This window comes from Schistocerca cancellata, chromosome 2 (assembly GCF_023864275.1).
Source record: "Schistocerca cancellata isolate TAMUIC-IGC-003103 chromosome 2, iqSchCanc2.1, whole genome shotgun sequence".
In the NCBI taxonomy this organism is placed as follows: Eukaryota; Metazoa; Arthropoda; class Insecta; order Orthoptera; family Acrididae; genus Schistocerca; species Schistocerca cancellata.
In genome coordinates this window covers 701,815,630-701,836,421 of record NC_064627.1, presented here as the reverse complement: position 1 = coordinate 701,836,421, position 20,792 = coordinate 701,815,630, and the positions used below count along the sequence as shown (strand labels likewise).

Here is a 20,792-nt window from a genome sequence, read left to right as displayed (position 1 = left end):
ATCCATGATTTTCCATTTTTGAATTTTGCCTTGGCACAATGTCCATGATAAAAGTAGGCCACCAAGAATATGACCAAAGGTCATTTGCAGACATGCCTTCTATACAAATGACAGTCCAAGCATACATTATTGCTGTCATTTTTTCATTTCCTCAAGTGAATTGGTCCAGTCATTTTTTTAAAGTACTTTTTGAGAATTTGACTCTGTATTTCTTTGTGAGACATAGCAGCACTTCTTCAAAAATAAGGTGGAAGGAACTGATGACCGTGTCATCAATTCATTGACAAACACAAGTAGTAGGACCACATCTCTCCTTCAGAACTGCAACGACCAGACCTGCTACGGGCCACTTTGCTTTAGGATGGGTGAGAGGAATTCTGAGGGAGAAGGCAGATTCACGCCAAGTGTACAGTTGAAACAATGGTAGTTTATATTCAAGCAGCCTCATACAGAACTCCGACCCATCTCAGGGCCACACTCTGTGTGCGTGCGTGCGTGCGTGCGTGCGTGTGTTTGTGTGTGGGCGCACGCATGCACGCGCCTGCGCGCAGATACAGCTGGCTGTGGAATGCGCTGATGCCCCAGTCAGATCAGTGACATCTGTTGTTTTGGGTTGCAGGTATCAGTTGTTGTGGCACTGTGTAGGTAGCCCACAGGTGAAGACAAATGCAGGACACTCAGGCCCTCTGGAATTGTATCAGCTAACCCCCGCTTGTAGTCATTGTCGTGTTGAGTGGTTAGGTGTGATGGCCAACACTTGATGTGCTGATGCCGAGTGGCAATGCCCCGCTCACCCCCACAGGGGTAGACCAGGAAAGTGGCCGATGATGTCTAAGTGACTAGGAGGTTGCAAGAATGTGCCTTCCTGAGCCAGATTATAGACAGCTTGCATTCTATCAGCTGAAGTCCCTCAGAGGGTGAAGGCTGGCTGGATACCAGCTCCCCGCATTGGTGAGATTTCACAGCCTTCATGCCACAGGTATGGCATGCCTCTCGCCGAAACTCAATGAATTAATCAGTGGACAGGTTACCATCCAATTGTCATCATCCAGTAGTATCCGAACTTTCTCTGAAACTCAAAAGCTTGTCATTTCCACCAGTTCAATACACAGAGAGAATGACTACATGACTGAGTGAGTGCCTTGATCCCATAAACTTGAATGTTTATACTCTTATAGTTGCACTTCTGATGTAGTCCTACTGGAGGGGGATGAGTAGGTTTACCATATACTTGTCCCGTGATCTTTTTAAAGCTCGCCAACACCTGAGCACAGGTTGCTAAGCTGGGTTAAATTTGCAACATGGGAGTTCCTCGGTAGCATGCAAGTGCTCTGAGTTACAGAAGGTTACTTCCCTCGTGGTCACACTGTGTTGTGCTTTGTTTGTGTTTCTATGCATCTCGGCTGTGACCAGTGAAGTAAGTTCCATCTGGCCAGAATATTTTGATTTAATGTCAACAGTACTGCCCAGTTGCTTACTTTATTAGGACATCACCTGAGCTGGTGTCTACTGCCTGGCTGCGGCTGGAATTATACTTTAAAAATTTACGTTTCATGTGCTGAACTTTGTTGGGGCACAGCACAACTTTCACAGCCGACCTCCTTCGAGAAGATGAAAAAGTGGCAGCCTCTGACTCGGTTTCATCCCTTGTGACCATCTTTGTTGAGGCATTCAGTTGGGCACGCTGTGATGGATGAAGTGAGGCATGTCGTAGGTCAGCATCTGAATTCACTTCCATACCTTGCTCACAACTTCTTCTCGCATATCTTCACTTTTCTCTGGTATAAAATCCTCATCTTCATCAGTGAAGTCAGTTTCTGATTCAGTGTGGGAATTCAGGGATGTTTCATTAATCTGAAATCCCACACTGATGAGACATGTTCAGCAGTGTCTTTCATGGACAAAGAATGTTACTTGGATGACGCAATATAAACTGTAAATGGATAGATAAAAAATCTACTCACCAAGTGGCGGCAGGTGAACGTACGCACACACAAGGATTCAGCGTTTACAAGTTTTGGAGCCATCTTCTTGCAGAATAGTTAAAGAGGAAGGAAGAGGGGTGAAGGAAAAGGACTGGAGAGGTCTAGGGAAAGGGGTTCAGTTCAGAAAAGTCACCCGGAACCCCGGATAAGGGGAGACATACTGGACAGGATGAGAAGGGAAGACTGCTTGTCGGGGATTGGACTGAATGAGATTTGAAAACCTGAGAGGTTAAGGTGGAAGACAGGGTAATAGGAAAGGCAGAGATTGCTATTAAAACATTGTGCATGAGTTAATAAGAGTGAAAACCTTAGTGCATTGTATGTAACAGAGGTTGGAGGGGGGACGGCGAAAAATAGAAAAGCCAGAAAATTCAGAAAAATCAGAGTTTTGTCTATTCCTTGCAATCCCCTCTCCCACCTCTTGTTACATACAATGAACCTAGCTTTTCACTCTTATTAACTCGTGCACGGTGTTTTAGTAGTAATCTCTGTTTTGCTTATTACCCTGTCTTACACCTTTAAGCTCTCAGGTTTTCAAATCTCGTCCGCTGCAGTCCCCAACAGTCAGTCTACCCTTTTCATCCTGTCTGGTAAGTCTGCCCTGACCTGGAGTGCTGGGTGAGTTTCCTGAACTATACCCTTTCCCTAAACCTCTCCATCCTTTTTATTTACCCCTCTTCCTTCCACTTCAACTCGTCTGCCAGAAGAAGGAGCTACTGGCTCCTAAAGCTTGTAAATGTTAAATCCTTTTGTGTGTGTGTTCATGTGCCGCCCCTTGGTGAATAGGTTTTTGATTTATCCATTTACATTATATTATCAATAATTGATCATTTTCATTGTTACAATATTAAACTGTGACAGAGTGGAATGAGCACATACCGAGATGCAGCAATGAACAGTAACTGCTCTGCATGATTGGTGATTATTGTCACTCCATTATTTGATGATTTACAATACCAGAGATGGAAAGTTGCTGCTCACCATATAGTGGAGATGCTAAGTTGTGATAGGCACAACAAAAAGATTCACACAATTATAGCTTTCAGCCATTAAAGCCTTTGTCAGTAGTAGACACACATACACACATACATTTACACAAATGCAACTTGCACACACGTCTGCAGTCTCAGAAAAGTGAAACCACACTGTGAGCAGCAGCACCAGTGCATGATGGGAGTGGTGACTGGGTGGGGGTAAGGAGGAGGCTGGGGCGGGGAGGGGGAGGGATAGTATGGTGGGAGTGGCGGACAGTGAAGTGTTGCAGCTTAGACAGAGGGCAGGAGAGAAGGTGCAGAGGGGGAGGGGGTAAGTAGCAGAAGGAGAGAAATAGAAAGAAATTAAAAGGCTGGGTGTGGCAGTGAAATGATGGCTGTGTAGTGCTGGAATGTGAACAGGAAGGGGGCTGGATGGGTGAGGACAGTGACTAATGAAGGTTGAGGCCAGAAGGGTTATGGGAATGTAGGATGTATTGCAGGGAAAGTTCCCACCTGCGCAATTGTGTGAATCTTTTTATCGTGCCTATCATGACTCAGCATCTTCGCTATATGGTGAGTAGCAACTTTCCTTCTCTGGTATTGGTACATTCCATCCTGGATTTTCCATTGTTTGATGATTTACATATATTCAGAAGAGAAATTACACCTGTGTCAAATTGACCTTTTTGCCTCTCTAGGTATACCAAATAAAATGTTGAAGAAAATATAAATACTTTGTATATCATAATACATCATCATAAAGAGGAGGAAAAAAATTAGGAAATGTCATATTATTTCATGAACTAAGTAAAAACTGTACATAACATTGAAGAAAAAAAATGATCCCTTCGCCAATTCCTGGTGTAAACACCAAAGAATTTGAGAAAGGGTAGAAAATTAAGAAATGAGGGGTAAGTTGAAAGAACCAGAGCTTGTTGTTCTTGTTGTTGTCGTTGTTGTTGTTGCGGCGGTCTTCAGTCCAGAGACTGGTTTGATGCAGCTCTCCATGCTGCTCTATCCTGTGCAATGTTCTTCATCTTCCAGTACCTACTGCAACCTACATCCTTTTGAATCTGTTTAGTGTACTCATCTCTTGGTCTCCCTCTATAATTTTTACCCTCCACGCTGCCCTCCAATACTAAATTGGTGATCCCTTGCCTCAGAATATGCCCTACCAACTGATCCCTTCTTCTAGTCAACTTGTGCCACAAATTTCTCTTCTCTCCAATTCTATTCAATACCTCCTCATTAGTTATGTGATCTACCCATGTAATCTTCAGCATTCTTCTGTAGCACCACATTTCAAAAGCTTCTATTTTCTTCTTGTCTAAACTATTTATCGTCCACGTTTCACTTCCATACATGGCTACACTCCATACAAATGCTTTCAGAAACAACTTCTTGACACTTAAATCTATACTCGATGTTAACAAATTCCTCTTCTTCAGAAACGCTTTCCTTGCCACTGCCAGTCTACATTTTATATCCTCCCTACTTCGACCATCATCAGTTATTTTGCCCCCCAAATAGCAAAACTCGTTTACTACTTTAAGCGTCTCATTTCCTAATATAATTCCCGCAGCATCAATTTAATTCGACTACATTCCATTATCCTCGTTTTGCTTTTGTTGATGTTCATCTTATATCTTCCTTTCAAGACACCGTCCATTCCGTTCAGCTGTTCTTCCAGAACCTTTGCTGTCTCTGACAGAATTACAATGTCATCGGCAAACCTCAAAGTTTTTATTGCTTCTTCATGGATTTTAATTCCAACTCCGAATTTTTCATTTGTTTCCTTTACTGATCGCTCAATATACAGATTGAAGAAAATCGGGGATAGGCTACAACCCTGTCTCACTCCCTTCCCAACCACTGCTTCCCTTCATGCCCCTGGACTCTTATAACTGCCATCTGGTTTCTGTACAATTTGTAAATAGCCTTTCGCTCCTTGTATTTTACCCGTGCCACCGTCAGAATTTGAAAGAGAGTATTCCAGTCAACATTGTCAAATGCTTTATATAAGTCTACAAATGCTAGAAACATAGGTTTGCCTTTCTTTATTCTATTTTCTAAGATAAGTCGTAGGGTCAGTATTGCCTCACTGATCTTCCCCGAGGTCGGTTTCTACCAGTTTTTCCATTTGTCTGTAAAGAATTCGTGTTAGTATTTTGCAGCTGTGGCTTATTAAACTGATAGTTCGATAATTTTCACATCTCTCAACACCTGCTTCCTTTGGGATTGGAATTATTATATTCTTCTTGAAGTCTGAGGGTATTTCGCCTGTCTCGTACATCTTGCTCACCAGATGGTAGAGTTTTGTTAGGTCTGGCTCTCCCAAGGCTGTCAGTAGTTCTAATGGAATGTTGTCTATTCCCAGGGCCTTGTTTCGACTTAGGTCTTTCAGTGCTCTGTCAATCTCTTCATGCAGAGCTTGTTAATAATTTCAAAGGGAGCATTAGGCAATTGACTGTAATGGGCGAAAGGAATGCAGTGCAAGATGAATGGATGGTTTTGAGAGATGGTATAGTGAAGGCAGCAGTAGGCCAGATAGGTAAAAAGACAAGGCATAATAGAAATTCTTGGATATCACAGATGATGTTGAATTTAATTTATGAAAGAAGGAAATATAAAATTGCAGGAAATGAAACAGATGAAAGGGAATACAAATGTCTGAAAGGAGAGATTGCAGGAATGCAAAATGACTAAGCAGTAGCATTTAGAGGACAAATGTAAAGCATGAATAACTTGGGAAAAGGTAGAGACCTTATACAGAATAATTGAAGTAGCCTTTGGAGAAAAGAATCAGCCATATGAATAACAAGAGTTCATTTTGAAAACCAGTACTAAGCAAAGAAGAGAAAGCTGAAAGGTAGAAGAAAGTAGATGAAGATGTAATAGGAGATATGATACTGCGAGAAGAATTTGACAGAGCACTGAAAGACCTAGGTGAAAACAAAGCTCATGGAGTTGATTACGTTCCCTCAGACATTTCATTCACTTGACATCTAAGGGTGACTGACCCATGACTAAACTATTCTGCCTGATATGCAAGGTATCTGAGACAGTGAAAATACTCTCAGACTTCAGGAACAAAGTAATAATTCCAATTCCAAAGAAAACAGATACTGACAGATGTGAATATTAACAGACTATCAGTTTTATAAGTCACGGTTGAAAAATACTGACAAAAATTATTTGCAGAAGAGAGGAAAAACTGGTAGAAGCTGACCTTGCGGGAGGTCGTTTTGAGTTCAGAGAAATGCTGGAACACGTAAGGAAGTAATGACCATATGGCTTAGCACACTGGACTCTCATTGAGGAGGATGACGGTTCAATCCTGCGTCTGGCCATCTTGATTTAGGTTTCCCGTGATTTCCATAAATCGCTCCAGGCAAATGCCAGGATGGTTTCTTTGAAAGGGCACAGCCGACTTCCTTCCCCGTCCTTCCACAATCTGATGAGACCGATGACCTCGCTGTCTGGTCTTCTCCCCCAGACTACTCATCCATATGGCTTACCTTGGAAGATAGGTTAATGAGAGGATAGCCTTTGTTTATAGCATATGTAGATTGGAGGAAGGTTTTGACAGTGTTGACTGGAATACATTCTTCAAATTTCTGAAGATAGTAGGGGTAAAATATGGGAAACGAAAGGTCATGTACAGGTTGTACAGAAATCAGATGGCCATTATAGTAGCCAAAAGGCATGAAAAGGGGGCAGTGGTTCAGAAGGGAGTGAGACAGGACTGTAGCCCATCCCCAATGTTATTCAGTCTGTCCATTGAGCAAACTATGAAGGAAAGCAAGCAAAAAATTGGAGAGTGAATTAAAGTTCAGGGAGAAGAAATAAAAACTTTCTCTGATAACGTTGTAATTTAGTTACAGATGGAAAAGGACTTGGAAGAGCTGTTGAGCGGAATGGACAGTGTTGCAAAAGGAGGATGTAAGTTGAACATCAACAAAAGCAAAACAAAAATAATGGACTGTAGTTGTATTAAATTGGGTTATGCTGAGGGAATTAGATTAGGAAGTGAGAGATTAAAAGTTGGGAGATTAAAAGTTGGGAGATTAAAAGTTTTGCAATTTTGGCAGTAAAATAACTGATGATGGCCAAAGTAGAGAGGATAGTAGATGCAGAGTGGCAAAGGCAAGAAAAGTGTTGTTGAAGCACAGGAATCTGTTAACATCAAACATAGATTCAAGTGTCAGGAAGTCCTTTCTGAAGGCATTTTTCTGAGTGTAGCTGTGTATGGAAGTGAAATGTGACCAATAACCAGTTCGGACTACAAGAGAATAGAAACTTATGAAATGTGGTGCTACAGAAGAATGCCAAAGATTAGATGGGGTAATCCTGTAACTAATGAAGAGGTACTGAATCAAATACGGGAGAAAGGAAATATGTGGCATAACTTGACTAAAAGGAGGGATTGAATGATTGGACACATTCTGAGACATCAAGGAATGGCCAGTTTAGTATTGGAGGGAAGTGTGGGCGGTAAAAACTGCAGAGGGAGATCAAGCAACAAGTACAGTAAGCAGATGAAGAGGCTTGCACAGGATAGTCTTCGGCGACGATGGTGACAACAACAACAACAACAACATCGTTGAATGCATTCATCATGTGTGCACAAATAAGAAATTGATAACACACTATGTACTATGGGTCAATTTCAGTTTGTGACCTAGAATATAATTTTAACTTGACGTAAATGTTCCATACTTTGTTTGCTCATTCACAACTGTGGCTCAAGACATTTTTTGAAAAAATGGTTTAAGTGTCTTCGGTCCACTAATATGTACACAATCTCCTTTTTGTTGTATTCTGATCATCTTCAATGACTGCTGATAAAGAATACACAGCTGTTTCTCACTTCTCCATTTTTTGGTAATGGGTTCACAGAGATTTGTGCTCCAGATGAAACCAACGTGTGCTGCTGGAGAGTGCTGTTTCGCATTAGTCCTGTGTGAGGATAGTGTAAGAGAAGTGTCCACTTGATCTGACAGATGGTTTTGTTTATAGGTCTTCTGCTGAATTCATGGCATTCAGATGGGTAACTTACGTACCTCACCATTATAAAATTATTTGCTCTGAGTTTCCATTCAATGAATATTTATCTCAATATCTGCAATTTAGGCATTTGTATGATGACTGAACTAAGGAAATTGATAGATACATAAGAAACATGTCCAGTAACTTGAAAACTATTTGAAATTGTAAAGAAACAAATGTGAATTGAATTAAAATTTGTAAATTATCAGTAAACCAAAGCATGTAGCTCATGTTGTTTTCGTAAATGTAGTGGGAAAACTTTTTGAGGAAAATATCAGCCATAAACATCCCACACAAATGAGATAAAAAACTGAAGAGGTAGATAACATAGTATTTCTCATGCAAACAAATGTACAGGTAGTATAGGAAGAAATGAAGCTACTAAAATTAAAACACTTGTCAGGGATAGATGAAATACTAGATTTCTTTGTGAAAAAGATATGCTGGCACAATCTCTAGAAAAGGAAGCCGAAAGTGACATTTTCTTTTCTATATGAAGTGCTATAGGTGGGAACATATGTTGAGCATGTTCCTAGACTCCTCAAAAGCTTTTAATACCATCTGTCATGATAAATTACTTAATAAGATTGAGAATTTAGATATTATGGGAGCACCTTGTAACTGGATTAAATCATACCTACATGAAAGAAAATTGTTCATAGAGGTAACACACAAAGTAAGCGGCACAGTCAGTACGCATTACTCATATTTATTAGTGGTCAGACATGGAGTTCTCCAAGATTCCATATTGAGTGCAATGTTGTCTGTACATAGTGTAAATGCTTTAGATATAAACAGTAACAACAGAAAATTATACTAGTCTCCAGATACCAGTTTCTTAATTACAGGAAGTATTAAAGGCAACGTTAAGGCCATCATAAAAATGTAGTAGAGTACTTTGATGTAAACAGTTTGATTATAAATCGAGAAAAAACTGTTGCAGTGGACATAATCACCACCAGGAAGAGGGTGCAAACTAATATTCATATTGAAATAAATAGACAAACAATTGGGGAGTACAAATTTTCTTGATGTATGAATACAACAGAACTTGAAATTAAATATGGACCACATAAACAGAAAGTGAAGCAAAACATGTTTCATAATACAAATACTAAGAAACTGTATATGATATGATGATCTCAGGATCAAATTTTGTGCTTACAGGCACTCAGTATTGAAATATGATGTACTTCGGGCAAACAGTGAGCAAATTTGAAATCATTTAGATTACAACTAAAGATTATTACCCAAATTCACAAAAATAATAATACATTGGAAACGTTTCAAATTAACTGTGAAACTGTGAAGGATTACTTGCTCAAGCGCTGCTTCTGTACAGTAAGGGAGTGCATAGAAAAACAAAACTGTAGCATTGATTAAGATTTTTTTTTGGTCCATCACCATAGAGCCATATTGTATTTGATAAATGTATAGAATAACAAATACTGCATAGTATTACATTTTGATAAAAATGTCATGAGGTATGTATAATAATTAACGAACTGTTAAAAATTTTTATACACTGTGCACTCCTAGATACGAAAAACCTATAAATAAATTAATTCTGTTTGAAATGGGCACCACAGTACTGCAACCATAGATGAAAACATCAATGGTGCACAGTGTGATATCAGGCAGTGAATGATTGTGATGATGTACAATGAATGATTAAAGATGCACAGAGTAGGTGGTAACAATTTGTTGTTGTTATTGTTGTTGGCAGTGGCAGCAGCAGTTGAACATTGTTATTGTTGTTTCCAGTCAAAAGGCTGCTGTACAAGGAGATTTGCGAAGTACTTGACCCACTTACTGAACTCTGTTAAGCCTTGGATTCCCATAAGTTCCTAATTGATGCTAATCAGTCAGTTGCTAGAAGAAATGAAATATTAACTATACTGCATATAGACATTGTTCTCAGGTTAGTCTTGTGGACTTGCTGGCATCAGCAGAAGATTGTAGTGGCAGTTAGTCTCTTAATACTTAAAACTAACGAATAGCCTGTTCAAAGAGAGGAATAATGGCGTTGCAGTTTGTATACTACATGAATGTTAATTTATTTGGTATTTTGAAATCAATCTCAAAAGCCATTACAAAATTTCCTAGTACAGACCATCACAGTGAGTTCTGTAGTGTATAGTATTAGTACTAAGCTACCAAAATGAGAGCTCCTGTCACCATGAATTACTCTTATTGAGTTGTTGCCACACTGATTTAATTGATATATGGAAAGCTGTGTACAAGATGAATGCCTTGTGTGTTGGAGTTTGACTAAAGGTAAATGAGGAAACAATATTTTCAGTAATGTTTGGATAATTTTAAGAAAAATATGTTTCATTTTATTCACTGATTTGCTTCTGTAAATGAGTTAAGGGACTACATTTTCACATCAGAACAAAAAGCTTCAAAGCTGTGGGTGGAAATGTGTGGCCTAGAATCAGAAAAAAGTTAATCAATGAAGCCAATGTTTTCTAGGATAAAATAGGTGTTACAAAAGATTCAACAATAACTAACAAATTCTGTGCAAGTCTACTAAACCACCTTGGAAGCAAAATAGGTTTGAATTGAAAAATAAAGGTAAAAGTATCATCTTTCATAAAGATACTTTGCGTTTATTACTGAAGCTACTAAAACAGGCTTTTACAGTTGTGGTTCCCTCAGGAGTGACTGGTTTGAATTCTGACAGTGGAAATGTTTTCATTAGACATATTGGGCCCAGAAGATAGTAAAATTCCTGATCAATTTGCTTTTTCCTGATCTTCTGAGTTTAATTTTAAACCTCTCTTCCGTATCTGATGGGGAGAGGACATATGTCAGTGGGGATAATGAGCTGTATGTTGGATGTGGATGCTAAGGTTGGTGTTTCCTTTGATGCTACTCAAGCAGAATTCATTCTTTTTACAGATGAGACAAGTCAATCCTATTAGGCTTAAAGCAACAAAGGAATTTGTAAATAATGTGTTAAGAAAGGATAATTGATGGGTTTTCTGCAAATAGTCTTAATTTTAAAAAGCAGCATATTCAGTTCTGTACATCGAAGGATACAACACCAGTGACAAAGTAAGCATGGAAAGGGGCTTGTAAACAAGGCAGAATCTTCAGAATTTTTTGCATGTTTGTATTGTTCAGAATTGTAATAGGAAAATTCTCATTTTAGTCTTCCTGAAACAACTCATGTCAGTCACTTTTGCACTTTGCATTACTGCAGGTCTAGAGAGAGACAAATCAGTAAGTTAACACATCTTGCTGGTTTTCATTCAGTAGTCTCATATGAAATTACATTCTGAAATAGTTCTTCTCTAAGAAAGTGAATCTTCATTGCACAAAAGTATGCCATAAGAATAAATGTATTGCCCATCCTCAATTATCGTGGAGACAATTGTGTAAGGAGTTACATGTTTTAACTACAGATTCACTGTACAAATTTTCTCTCATGGAATTTGTTCTAAATAATTTATTACAATTCCAAAGGAATAATGATATCCATTGTTACAATACCGAAAGAAAATTACTCTTTACTACAATTGACTATAGCTCAGAAAGTGCTGAATAATGCTGCCACCAAAGTCTTTTGTCATTTACTCAAAGATATAATTCCTGACAGAGTGAAAATAAATTTTAAAACTGAAAAATTTCCGTTTAGGGAACATTTTATTTCATGGGTGAATTTTTATTTAGAAACAAGTGGTTTATATTGTGCAGAAGTGTTTTATACTCACTTCTGTTACTTAAGTAAATATTGTTTCCTGTTATGAACCCATCTGTAAGTGGTCAGGTTGTGGCTATTTTTGATACCAATTATGTTGATACAGGTATTAATTATCACTCCCAAAAAATCAAACTGACCGTGAAATATTGATGACACTGTTAGTCCTTTTTTTATTTGTTCATCCTTCGGTGTGTTACATTTTTTTCTGACAAGGGATGGCTTGTTATAGAAATCTACATTTTGCCTGATTTGGAAAAGATTCACATCAGAAATCACCTAATCATTCTGGAAATGGCTGTCATGCAGTGGTATCTTCATTTGAGGAAAGAGTAAGAAGTAACTGGGTGCCATGTCAGGAGAGTATTGGGGAGGGAGGCAAAATTTCATTAACCAAAGAATCATCATGTGCTGTCTCAGTTCGGCAGGCTTGTTTAATGGGTGTGAGCAGTCACAGAACCCAGTCACCTTTTGTCATGTTCAAAATGTTGTGCAAAATGTTGAAAAATGATTTACTGCTGATTTTCACTTTTCATTTCTTTTGTGATTTCCAGTTCTTCACAGGGATATGGCTTTTGTGATTTCCAGTTCTTCAGAGATATGGTCTGCAACTTCATTTGTTTCATTCAAACTTGTTAGACCAACTGAAGTGTTTGTGCCACATAACTGCTGTGTCATATTGTTGCCATACACTTCCACCAACCCAACATTGATTGCTGTAGCATTGCTCCCTTTCAAATACAAAAAACAATTACATCATGATACTCTACTTTAATATTGGGCTGCTCCATTTTATTTTGGCTCCTGTTGCAGCATGCCGTGATACTTTTCTGCAGGTATTTTGATATGTAACACGATTGCAAACATATATCTGCAAACAAACAAAAAATTATGTATGTTGTTTTATTTTGTAGAGATGAAAATTAAACTATGTGACTGTAAACTGACTCATTGCACATCATCATGATTTGTTTTGCAAAGTGACCCATGGAACATGTAACTGACAAGTGGAGTGTGTGTGCTGGCACTGGGTTTCAGTATCTCCTTTCTTACACTACCACTACCACCACCACCACCACCACCACCACCAGCAATAACACTAAACCACACTATACACTCATGTGACAGTCATTTACAAAAGGAAGTTACACTCAAGACATGTGACACAAAAGCAGCTCAAGTGGTATGAACAAGAGACTTGCACTAGGCAATAAGCAAAACAGTGGGGCTGCTAACAAAGGTATTTTAAAAGGAAGACCAAGAGATTTTAAGTTCAAATTGATTGAACATCCATGCTGCTCAGCATATTCAGCGTATTCTGAATGCCACGTATTCTGACATCTAAAGAAAATATCTTGAATCCAGTAAAGAGGTTATGGCCACTGTAAGCAGCTATTTTACAGACTTTTCAGAAATCCACTGTTGAAAAAGTGCATTTTTGACCAAATAGTTTGTCTGCCAGGTCAGCAACTTTTTGCCTTGTCTTCATTATGGAAGGAAAATAAATATTGCATGGTTGTTTCATGTTCTAAGAGTTGTGAAACCATCAATGTTTGATGAGAGTATTCATTGACAATTCAAATATCTATACCAGGTCATCATATATTGTTTAAAAGATGTTGCTGTAGACACGGGATGTGCTACATATGGCTTATTACACATACAAAGAGAAAGTGAGAGCTAAGGACATCTGTTGAAGGTACCAATGCTTGAAGCCCTCAAGGCGCTCTGTGAATCTACCTGCTTTAAATGGAATAGCTGCAAGTGCATATTATACTTGTCTGCACTTCTGCTTGTTGTCGGATTTACCACAGTGCCTCGTAGCGCAGCTTCCAAGGGAAAATTTATGCTTGTTTGTGTGCAGTTGATGTCATGTTCATCAGGTTCAAAGGAACCAGTTATGTGAATTTGCTGGTGCATAGGTTCAAATGATTGCCTGTTAGGCAACTGACAGTTCTGGAATTGTTCTCCATACATTTTTCGAGCAACTCATATGGATCCACTTTCTGCTACGTGTATCAAATGAATAGTTGAGGCCTCAGCATTTGTGTAACTTTGCATGCTACCAGAGCACGAAGTGAGGTCACATCCCTTCCATAATATGGTCTCTGCTTGGACTATTCAGTAGATACTCTCAGTTTTTAAATGTGTAATTTTTGTACATTCTAGATGTGGTAACTTATTTGTTCTCTCTGTCTCACTGTGTGTGTGTGTGTGTGTGTGTGTGTGTGTGTGTGTGTGTGTGTGTGTGCGTGTGTGTGTAGACTTTGCTATTATTTTCTATACATATTTGTTACTAAGGGAAGTTGCCTACATTCCAGGTGTTATGGTTTAACACAATGGTATGGATGAATCATAATGTAAACTTTGTTTCCTATTGTTGTATGCTGTTCTTCTGGCATACAATATGTATAGTTGTTGTGATAGCAGGATTGTTATTATATAGTTTAATTTAGTATTTATTGCTTTATTCATGTTAACATAATGTGCTCTATTTTTCCTTACTTTTAGGTTGGTTACTCCTCAGTCACAGCTTCACTTTAGGCTTTTGGATCACAGCACATTTCGCAAAGATGCAGTCATAGGAGAGAAGCAGCTCAGTCTTTTTGAAATCCTTACACACTACAATGGAAAATGTGAGAATTTAGAACTTACTGTAGACATGATGAGTGAAACTAAACATGATACCCAACCGGTAAAAGTAGGTGATCTTGTCGTGGTATTAAATGGCATGCGTGTTGATATGAGTACTCAACTAGCCAATGTTCAGCAAGAAAACCACACAAGGAGTCTTACAACTGCATCAACAGGTATGTTTTTCATGGTTTTACAATCTCGTTTCTTTCCAAAATCCCTGCTTCTTTGAAAGGTGCAAAATACAAATTGATTACCATGTTTTTGCAAGTCCTTGTTTCTGCCATTTATGTCGTGCATATATGGTATCTGTGTTGCAAACCTGGAAGACTATAATTGATTTTAAAAGTTATAGCAGTTGCTCACCTTGGTTGTTTTTACTCTTCTGTTGACATTTCTTCATGGTTTTAGCAATGTCCTTAGAGCAATTAAAGTGGATACTTCTTGTATTTTTTCTTGTTTCTTCTGTTAAAACTTTTTGTATCTCCCTGTTCATTAAAACAAAAACAAAAACTATCTGTTTTGTCCCAGCATTTCCTTGTGAGTAGGCTCTCTCACCAGGTTGCTCTAAATAATTTTTGGAAAATATGTTTAACATTGTGTTGTTCTGCTCGTTTGTCCCAGCCTCTTATTCCCAATGCAATACATCTTGCAGTCCATTGATGACAGATTGGAATCTTATGCCACTGTGGGTTGACCAGGAAAGCTATGTGCAATATTATCTAAGCTTTCTCTTAAGTGTTCCATGATTTCAATACTTGGTGTGGGTGGACAGTTAGGAATCTCTGGTTACCATTTTAGCCCTACTCAGATTATCTTGCAATCAAATTTTTAATGTGTTTTATTTATTATTTAATGTGTTTTATTTATTATTTAAGCACAATATTTTACGCCACATACATTAAAACTAACTCTCTCTCTCTCTCTCTCTCTCTCTCTCTCTCTCTCTCTCTCTCTCTCTCCACTTCTCCCTCTCCCCCCCCTCCCCCTCTTCCTCCTCTTCCTATCTCTCTCTCTCTCTCTCTCTCTCTCTCTCTCTCTCTCTCTCTCTCTCACCACTATTCCTGTCTCACCCTCTCCCCTCCCCCCTCCCCATTACTCTTAGAACTCACCACAAAGATGTCATTTTCATCAACTGGATTCTACTGTTCTCATGTAACAGACATAAATTTTATGACTTACAGTCGATATCCACTTCTTTGATGTACGGTATTCTGGCTTTTGACTGTGGGGACAGAAGGAAACTGAGGAATAAAGAACATGAAGGATATCTTACTGTGTCTGATAAACTTGTTAATATTCGCCATATCACTGGCAGACAATATCAGCTAGTACATTATTTTCAATAATAAAATTTGTTTTGGTCAAATTCTCACATTCTGAATAGTGGTGTGCATGCAAGACACTATCAGTGAGGACTGAAAATCCTTTGATTGGTTCATGTGTGTGTATGGTATAAACAGACTTGCTTCTGTTTGATTAAAGTATTGAAGGACATACCTTACAAATAAATAACTGTCAAGAAACCTAAAGCTGTCTACCTGTATGTCAAACTATTCAGCCGAAATCCTTGAGTAACCATTTAAAACTGATTCTTAGAGTTCACACGTATTTCATATTAGTGGAGATTTTATTTGTGCACTATCATGTTTCTTGGTCACTGTTTTGTTTCAAAAGTTGAAAAGTAATAAGTTCTAAATGCAATGAGAATTAATTGTAATGTGTAATGGAAGAAGTAAACGTAACAGCAGCCCAAGTAGTTAAGGTGCTGAATCAGTGAGGTCTTATCAAGGCCTTCACAGACAGCAGTTACTCACAAGCACATTTCCCACGCCACATCCACACATCCCTCTAATTCTATGACCACCCTAAAGAACCAGCAAAGACGCAGCCTGCTTATCAAGCAAGATCATCGCAGACTGTAACACCACCACATATTTTTGTGCCCAGAACTGAGGACCATTTCTGCTCACAATCCTTCCAGTCCCATCCAAAGTGGTATTCCACTGCTACCCAACGCATGAAATATCATCGAGCTTCCTGATGTTGCACCTACTTGCAACCATTTGTTGCATGTCATACCACTGTGAAAAAAATAGTTGCAAGACCTGTCGGTTTCAACCATCCAGGAACATGCTATTCCAGGCCTATCACAGGCATATCCTATTCTATCAGGAACATCTGTAAAAGCAATTGTATCATACACTAATTCTGCCATAACTTCTGCAGGTTTATTTTTTTTATTTTTATTTTTTTTACCAGAGTTGTTTTGAAAGTAAAAAAAACATTTGTTACTCATTTTACAACATGTATTCATATCTTAGCCATTTTTCTACACATTAGGTGTTCAAATTTAAACATGTGTCATAGCATTCCACATGTATTCCTGTGCCTCCTGAAATGCCACCAAGTTGTTGAACCAGTCACTAATATCGTCTTCCAGTTCGCTGTCATATCCACAGTGCTATATGCCCAAAAAAGTCCTTCAACTTGTGATAAAGATGGTAAGCACTCAGTCAAGTTTGGGCTGTAAGGTGGGTGTTCAGAACTGCCAAAGCCAATCTTCTGTCATTGCAGCAGAATATGGGGGAGCATTATCATAAAAAAGCACAGTGAAGAATCATATTTATTATTATTATTATTTTTATTATTATTATTATTTGAGTGAGAAAAATTGGTGCAGCTCCCATTAATTGTTTCTTGTGTTCATATTCCAAAATTCGAGGAACCCACCTGGCACATGCCTTTTTATAGCCAAAATCACCACTATCAGTTTGGAAAGAACTGTGGCATCATATTCTGTACCCAAAACACAAGTGTACAATGGTGTATAAACATTCCATGTGACTGGTATTGTCATCATAGTTACTCTTTGACATTAGTCATATAGACATTCCATGCCGCTTTTGACAGTTAACTGGTAAGCCTTCCATGCTTATAAGCTAAACTGAATAGACATGTTTGATGTGGAAATAAATGTTCAGTTCTAAAAGAACCCACAATTTGTTGACCATGACAATAACACAACAACACGACCACATCGACTTCAGTGTTCTGCACCGCATCGTAACATGAACGTTATTACTTCCATGTCAGCCGCACCGCACTCGTTCTCGCATGAAAATGGACAATCCACCAGTCACCACAGAGCAGCTATGAGCAGCATAGTTTATAGGGCTACTATTAAACCTCCATCAGTCTGGCAACAGGACACGACGTTGTGGTTTGTGCAGCTTGAAAGCCAGTTTGTCCGTGTGCAGATATTAGCAGTAGTCGCAGCAGATGACTTGGCCACTGAGATACAAGCTATCCTTGCTACATCACCCAATGCCGAATGGTATGCGTCAATTAAGAATGCACTAGTGATGCTCTTGTCGTCACAATCTGAAGCAAAGCAACTAGAGAAGCTTTTACAGACTGAGGAGCTAGACGATTGAACCCCGTCACATATTTTATGCTGTTTGCACACATTGGCAAGCAACACAGCGAACGACGACGTACTGCACAATATTTAGTTGTCCCACTTACCCTCTGACACACAAACAATTCTGACAGTGTGCACAGGTGATTTAAATGCACTAGTGCAAACAGCGGACAGGATCGTCGAAATGTATCCCGCAACAAATATGTCAACATCAACACCACTGCAAGAGAATATGTCTGCCGTGAGACTAGCATCACTCCAGTCACAATTAGTGGAGCTTACCATGCAAATAACTGCATTACAGATGATGCACATACATCAGAGACCACACCGCCAGTCGTCAAGAGGTCATAACCTCTTGCCATTGGCACAAAATTTGCACTTATACCTCAAGAAATTTGGCAACTACACCTGAAATCATGGCACAGACAGTATGTAACCTGTTGCAGCCACAATACAATGGACCATGTCTGGTGATTAGCAAAGGCAGCCACACCTTCCAGATTAGAGTAAATAGTATGCCTACCACCATCACACTAGATTTACTCAAACCCACATTTTTTGATGCATTGGACATAGCAAGAACTGCAGGTGGCAAACGAGATGATAATATACCACCTGACAGTGTCTCCGTACCCCACGGCCAGCATGAGCTGCTATGGGCGCCAGGATTCTTGGAGAGGAAAACGATGCTGAAGACTGGTACCTCACATCCCATTCCGAACCACTGACTCTAGTTGCACAATGCCAGGTTTCAGGAAAGCGGTGGCAACACACGCAGGGCGACATGTGAAGTTTAATCTGCGATATCATTAATACCAGGGGAGGAGTTAGGTGGCATCTCATTCTGTCCCCGAAAATGTGAGTGTACAGTGGTGTGTGAACATTCCATGTGACTAGAGTTTGTCATTATAGTTATTTGGAAAATTGTGGTAAGTTCCTATGGGACCAAACTGCGAAGGTCATCGGTCCCTAGGCTTATACACTACTTAATCGAACTTAAACTAACTTAGGCTAAGGACAACACACACACACCCATGTCCAAGGGAGGACGCGAACCTCCGACGGGGTAGCTGCGCATACCGTGGCAAGGTGCCCTAGACCACAAGGCTACCAGTGCGGTGTTGTTATAGTTACTCTTTGATGATGTTCGTCATATAGAGGATTCCATGCCGCTCTTCACAGTTAACTGTTAAGTCTTCCACACTTGCATAGACATTTTTATGTGGAAATAAATGTTTAATACTATCAGATACCACAAACCATTAATGAAATGTCAGTTAAAGGCAAGCTCAGTCCATCAATAGTCAAATATCTGCTCTGTGAATTTTTTTCCCTCAATCCTTGATTTCGGGTCAGCGTGATATTCTTCATCACAAATATTCATTTGTCCGCAATCAAACCAATGCTCTGTCTTGTGAACTGAAGCTTCATTCATCACATTTCCATAAACTTTGGTTATCTGTTTGCAAATTTCAATATGGTGGACTTTTTTTAATTCAAAGACCATATTACACTATGAATCACACACTTGACAGTATCATTAATTTTGTGACACATTTTAAAACCGCACAAATAAACAGTAAACAACTGTTCCTGCTCGCTGTCAGATCATGCTGGCACAAATGAGTAGTAAGTTCTATGACATAATGGTGAGGGTGATGGAAGAATTGCATGGTTACCCAGATCAAAACATTCTTTACTTTTAGAATAACGCTTATACGTGAGGATGAATGGGTACCTTTTAACTGTTGCCAAGGGCATTTGGTTATCTAGTGGTAGAACAAGCTGCTAAGCACAATACACTACATCGCAACAATATATACTGCATCACAACTTGTGCCATCTGAATATTACCCTCCAGTGCCAGCTTCTTGGAATTGACCTTTGCAATCCGATTCTTCCCATCATTGTGCATTGCACAGAACTCCCCCTGCCTTTGGGCAGAATGAGGTTCCTTGGTGCCACATTTCCATTCTGTGCACCTGCTTCCATTCTGCCTTCCAGCCATCAGCCACCCTTTCCCAATCTTACCTCCACTCTCGACCTCCTTACTCCCCTCATCCACTATACCTGATATAACCTCTCACTCCATTCAAGCTGCAATTTAACTGTGCGGGTATATGTATGCGACCGTGGAGTCAGTAGCTTTGAAGGAGGACTCGTCTGAAATTTTGCTACATTCTCACTCTTGCTTATGTACCTATTGAAATCTCATTGTCTCAGCTGCTTGGTGAATAGTTACCTTAAACCACTTCCATTATTTATGGTTCTCCAAGAGCTTTTTAGTACCATAATTACAATATTTATTAGATCATAAGTAATATAAATTGTTTTGTTGCTAATTTTAAAGTAATTTGTTCTATGAATAGTTGTTTATCAGTTCCCTGTCAGTCATTTTTGTGTTGTCAGCTTTCCTAAAACTATGGCCTTTAAATACAAGGAATTGCCAAGTGCAGAGAAAATGGCAAGCAGATTGGTATTTTGGATGAAGAGTAGAATGAATTTCTTTGCCTGATTTTTCGGAAGTGCTATAAGAGAATATGTTTTCCCTTTCTCTTTTAATCTTTCATTCAGATCATCAATAAAATTATTGCACTGTAACTTGAAGTATTTTAACTAATCAATTTGATTTCATAGGGCAACCAAATAATGATCCACCTGGAGCAAACAGGAGTATTCTCAATGGTGGTGTACGTGCAAGAACTCGTCAGCAAGGGAGCGAGAATCCTTTGGCTGGTTCATCAAGTAGAAGCAGTACTCATTCAGTTTCAGGTTTGTTTGTGAAGTATTAGCCATGTACAATTAATGTTTAATAAGGAAAAAATCTCTAATACAAAATAACCCACTACATGTAGAAAAGATGCTGCCGTGTACAGTAGAACAGCAGGTACCAAATTAGAAATTTCTTCATTTAACAAAATGGTAGAAAGGGTTCTTGAAGAGATTTCTTGTTGGAGATAAATTGTTGCACTGTCATTTCTTCATCTATTTGTCTCCTTTAAACCAGGATATAGGGT

General features: G+C 39.0%; 1 protein-coding gene across 1 annotated transcript in view; it reads left to right on the top strand.

The window, feature by feature from the left end:
• Positions 1-20,792, top strand: part of LOC126162481 (E3 ubiquitin-protein ligase Su(dx)) — a 117,529-nt gene that overhangs the window by 33,170 nt on the left and 63,567 nt on the right. Inside the window, exons 4-5 of the mRNA XM_049919024.1 lie at positions 14,226-14,524; positions 20,413-20,547. Of these exons, the coding sequence (XP_049774981.1) occupies positions 14,226-14,524; positions 20,413-20,547 (434 nt within the window). The remainder of the gene's footprint in view (positions 1-14,225; positions 14,525-20,412; positions 20,548-20,792) is intronic.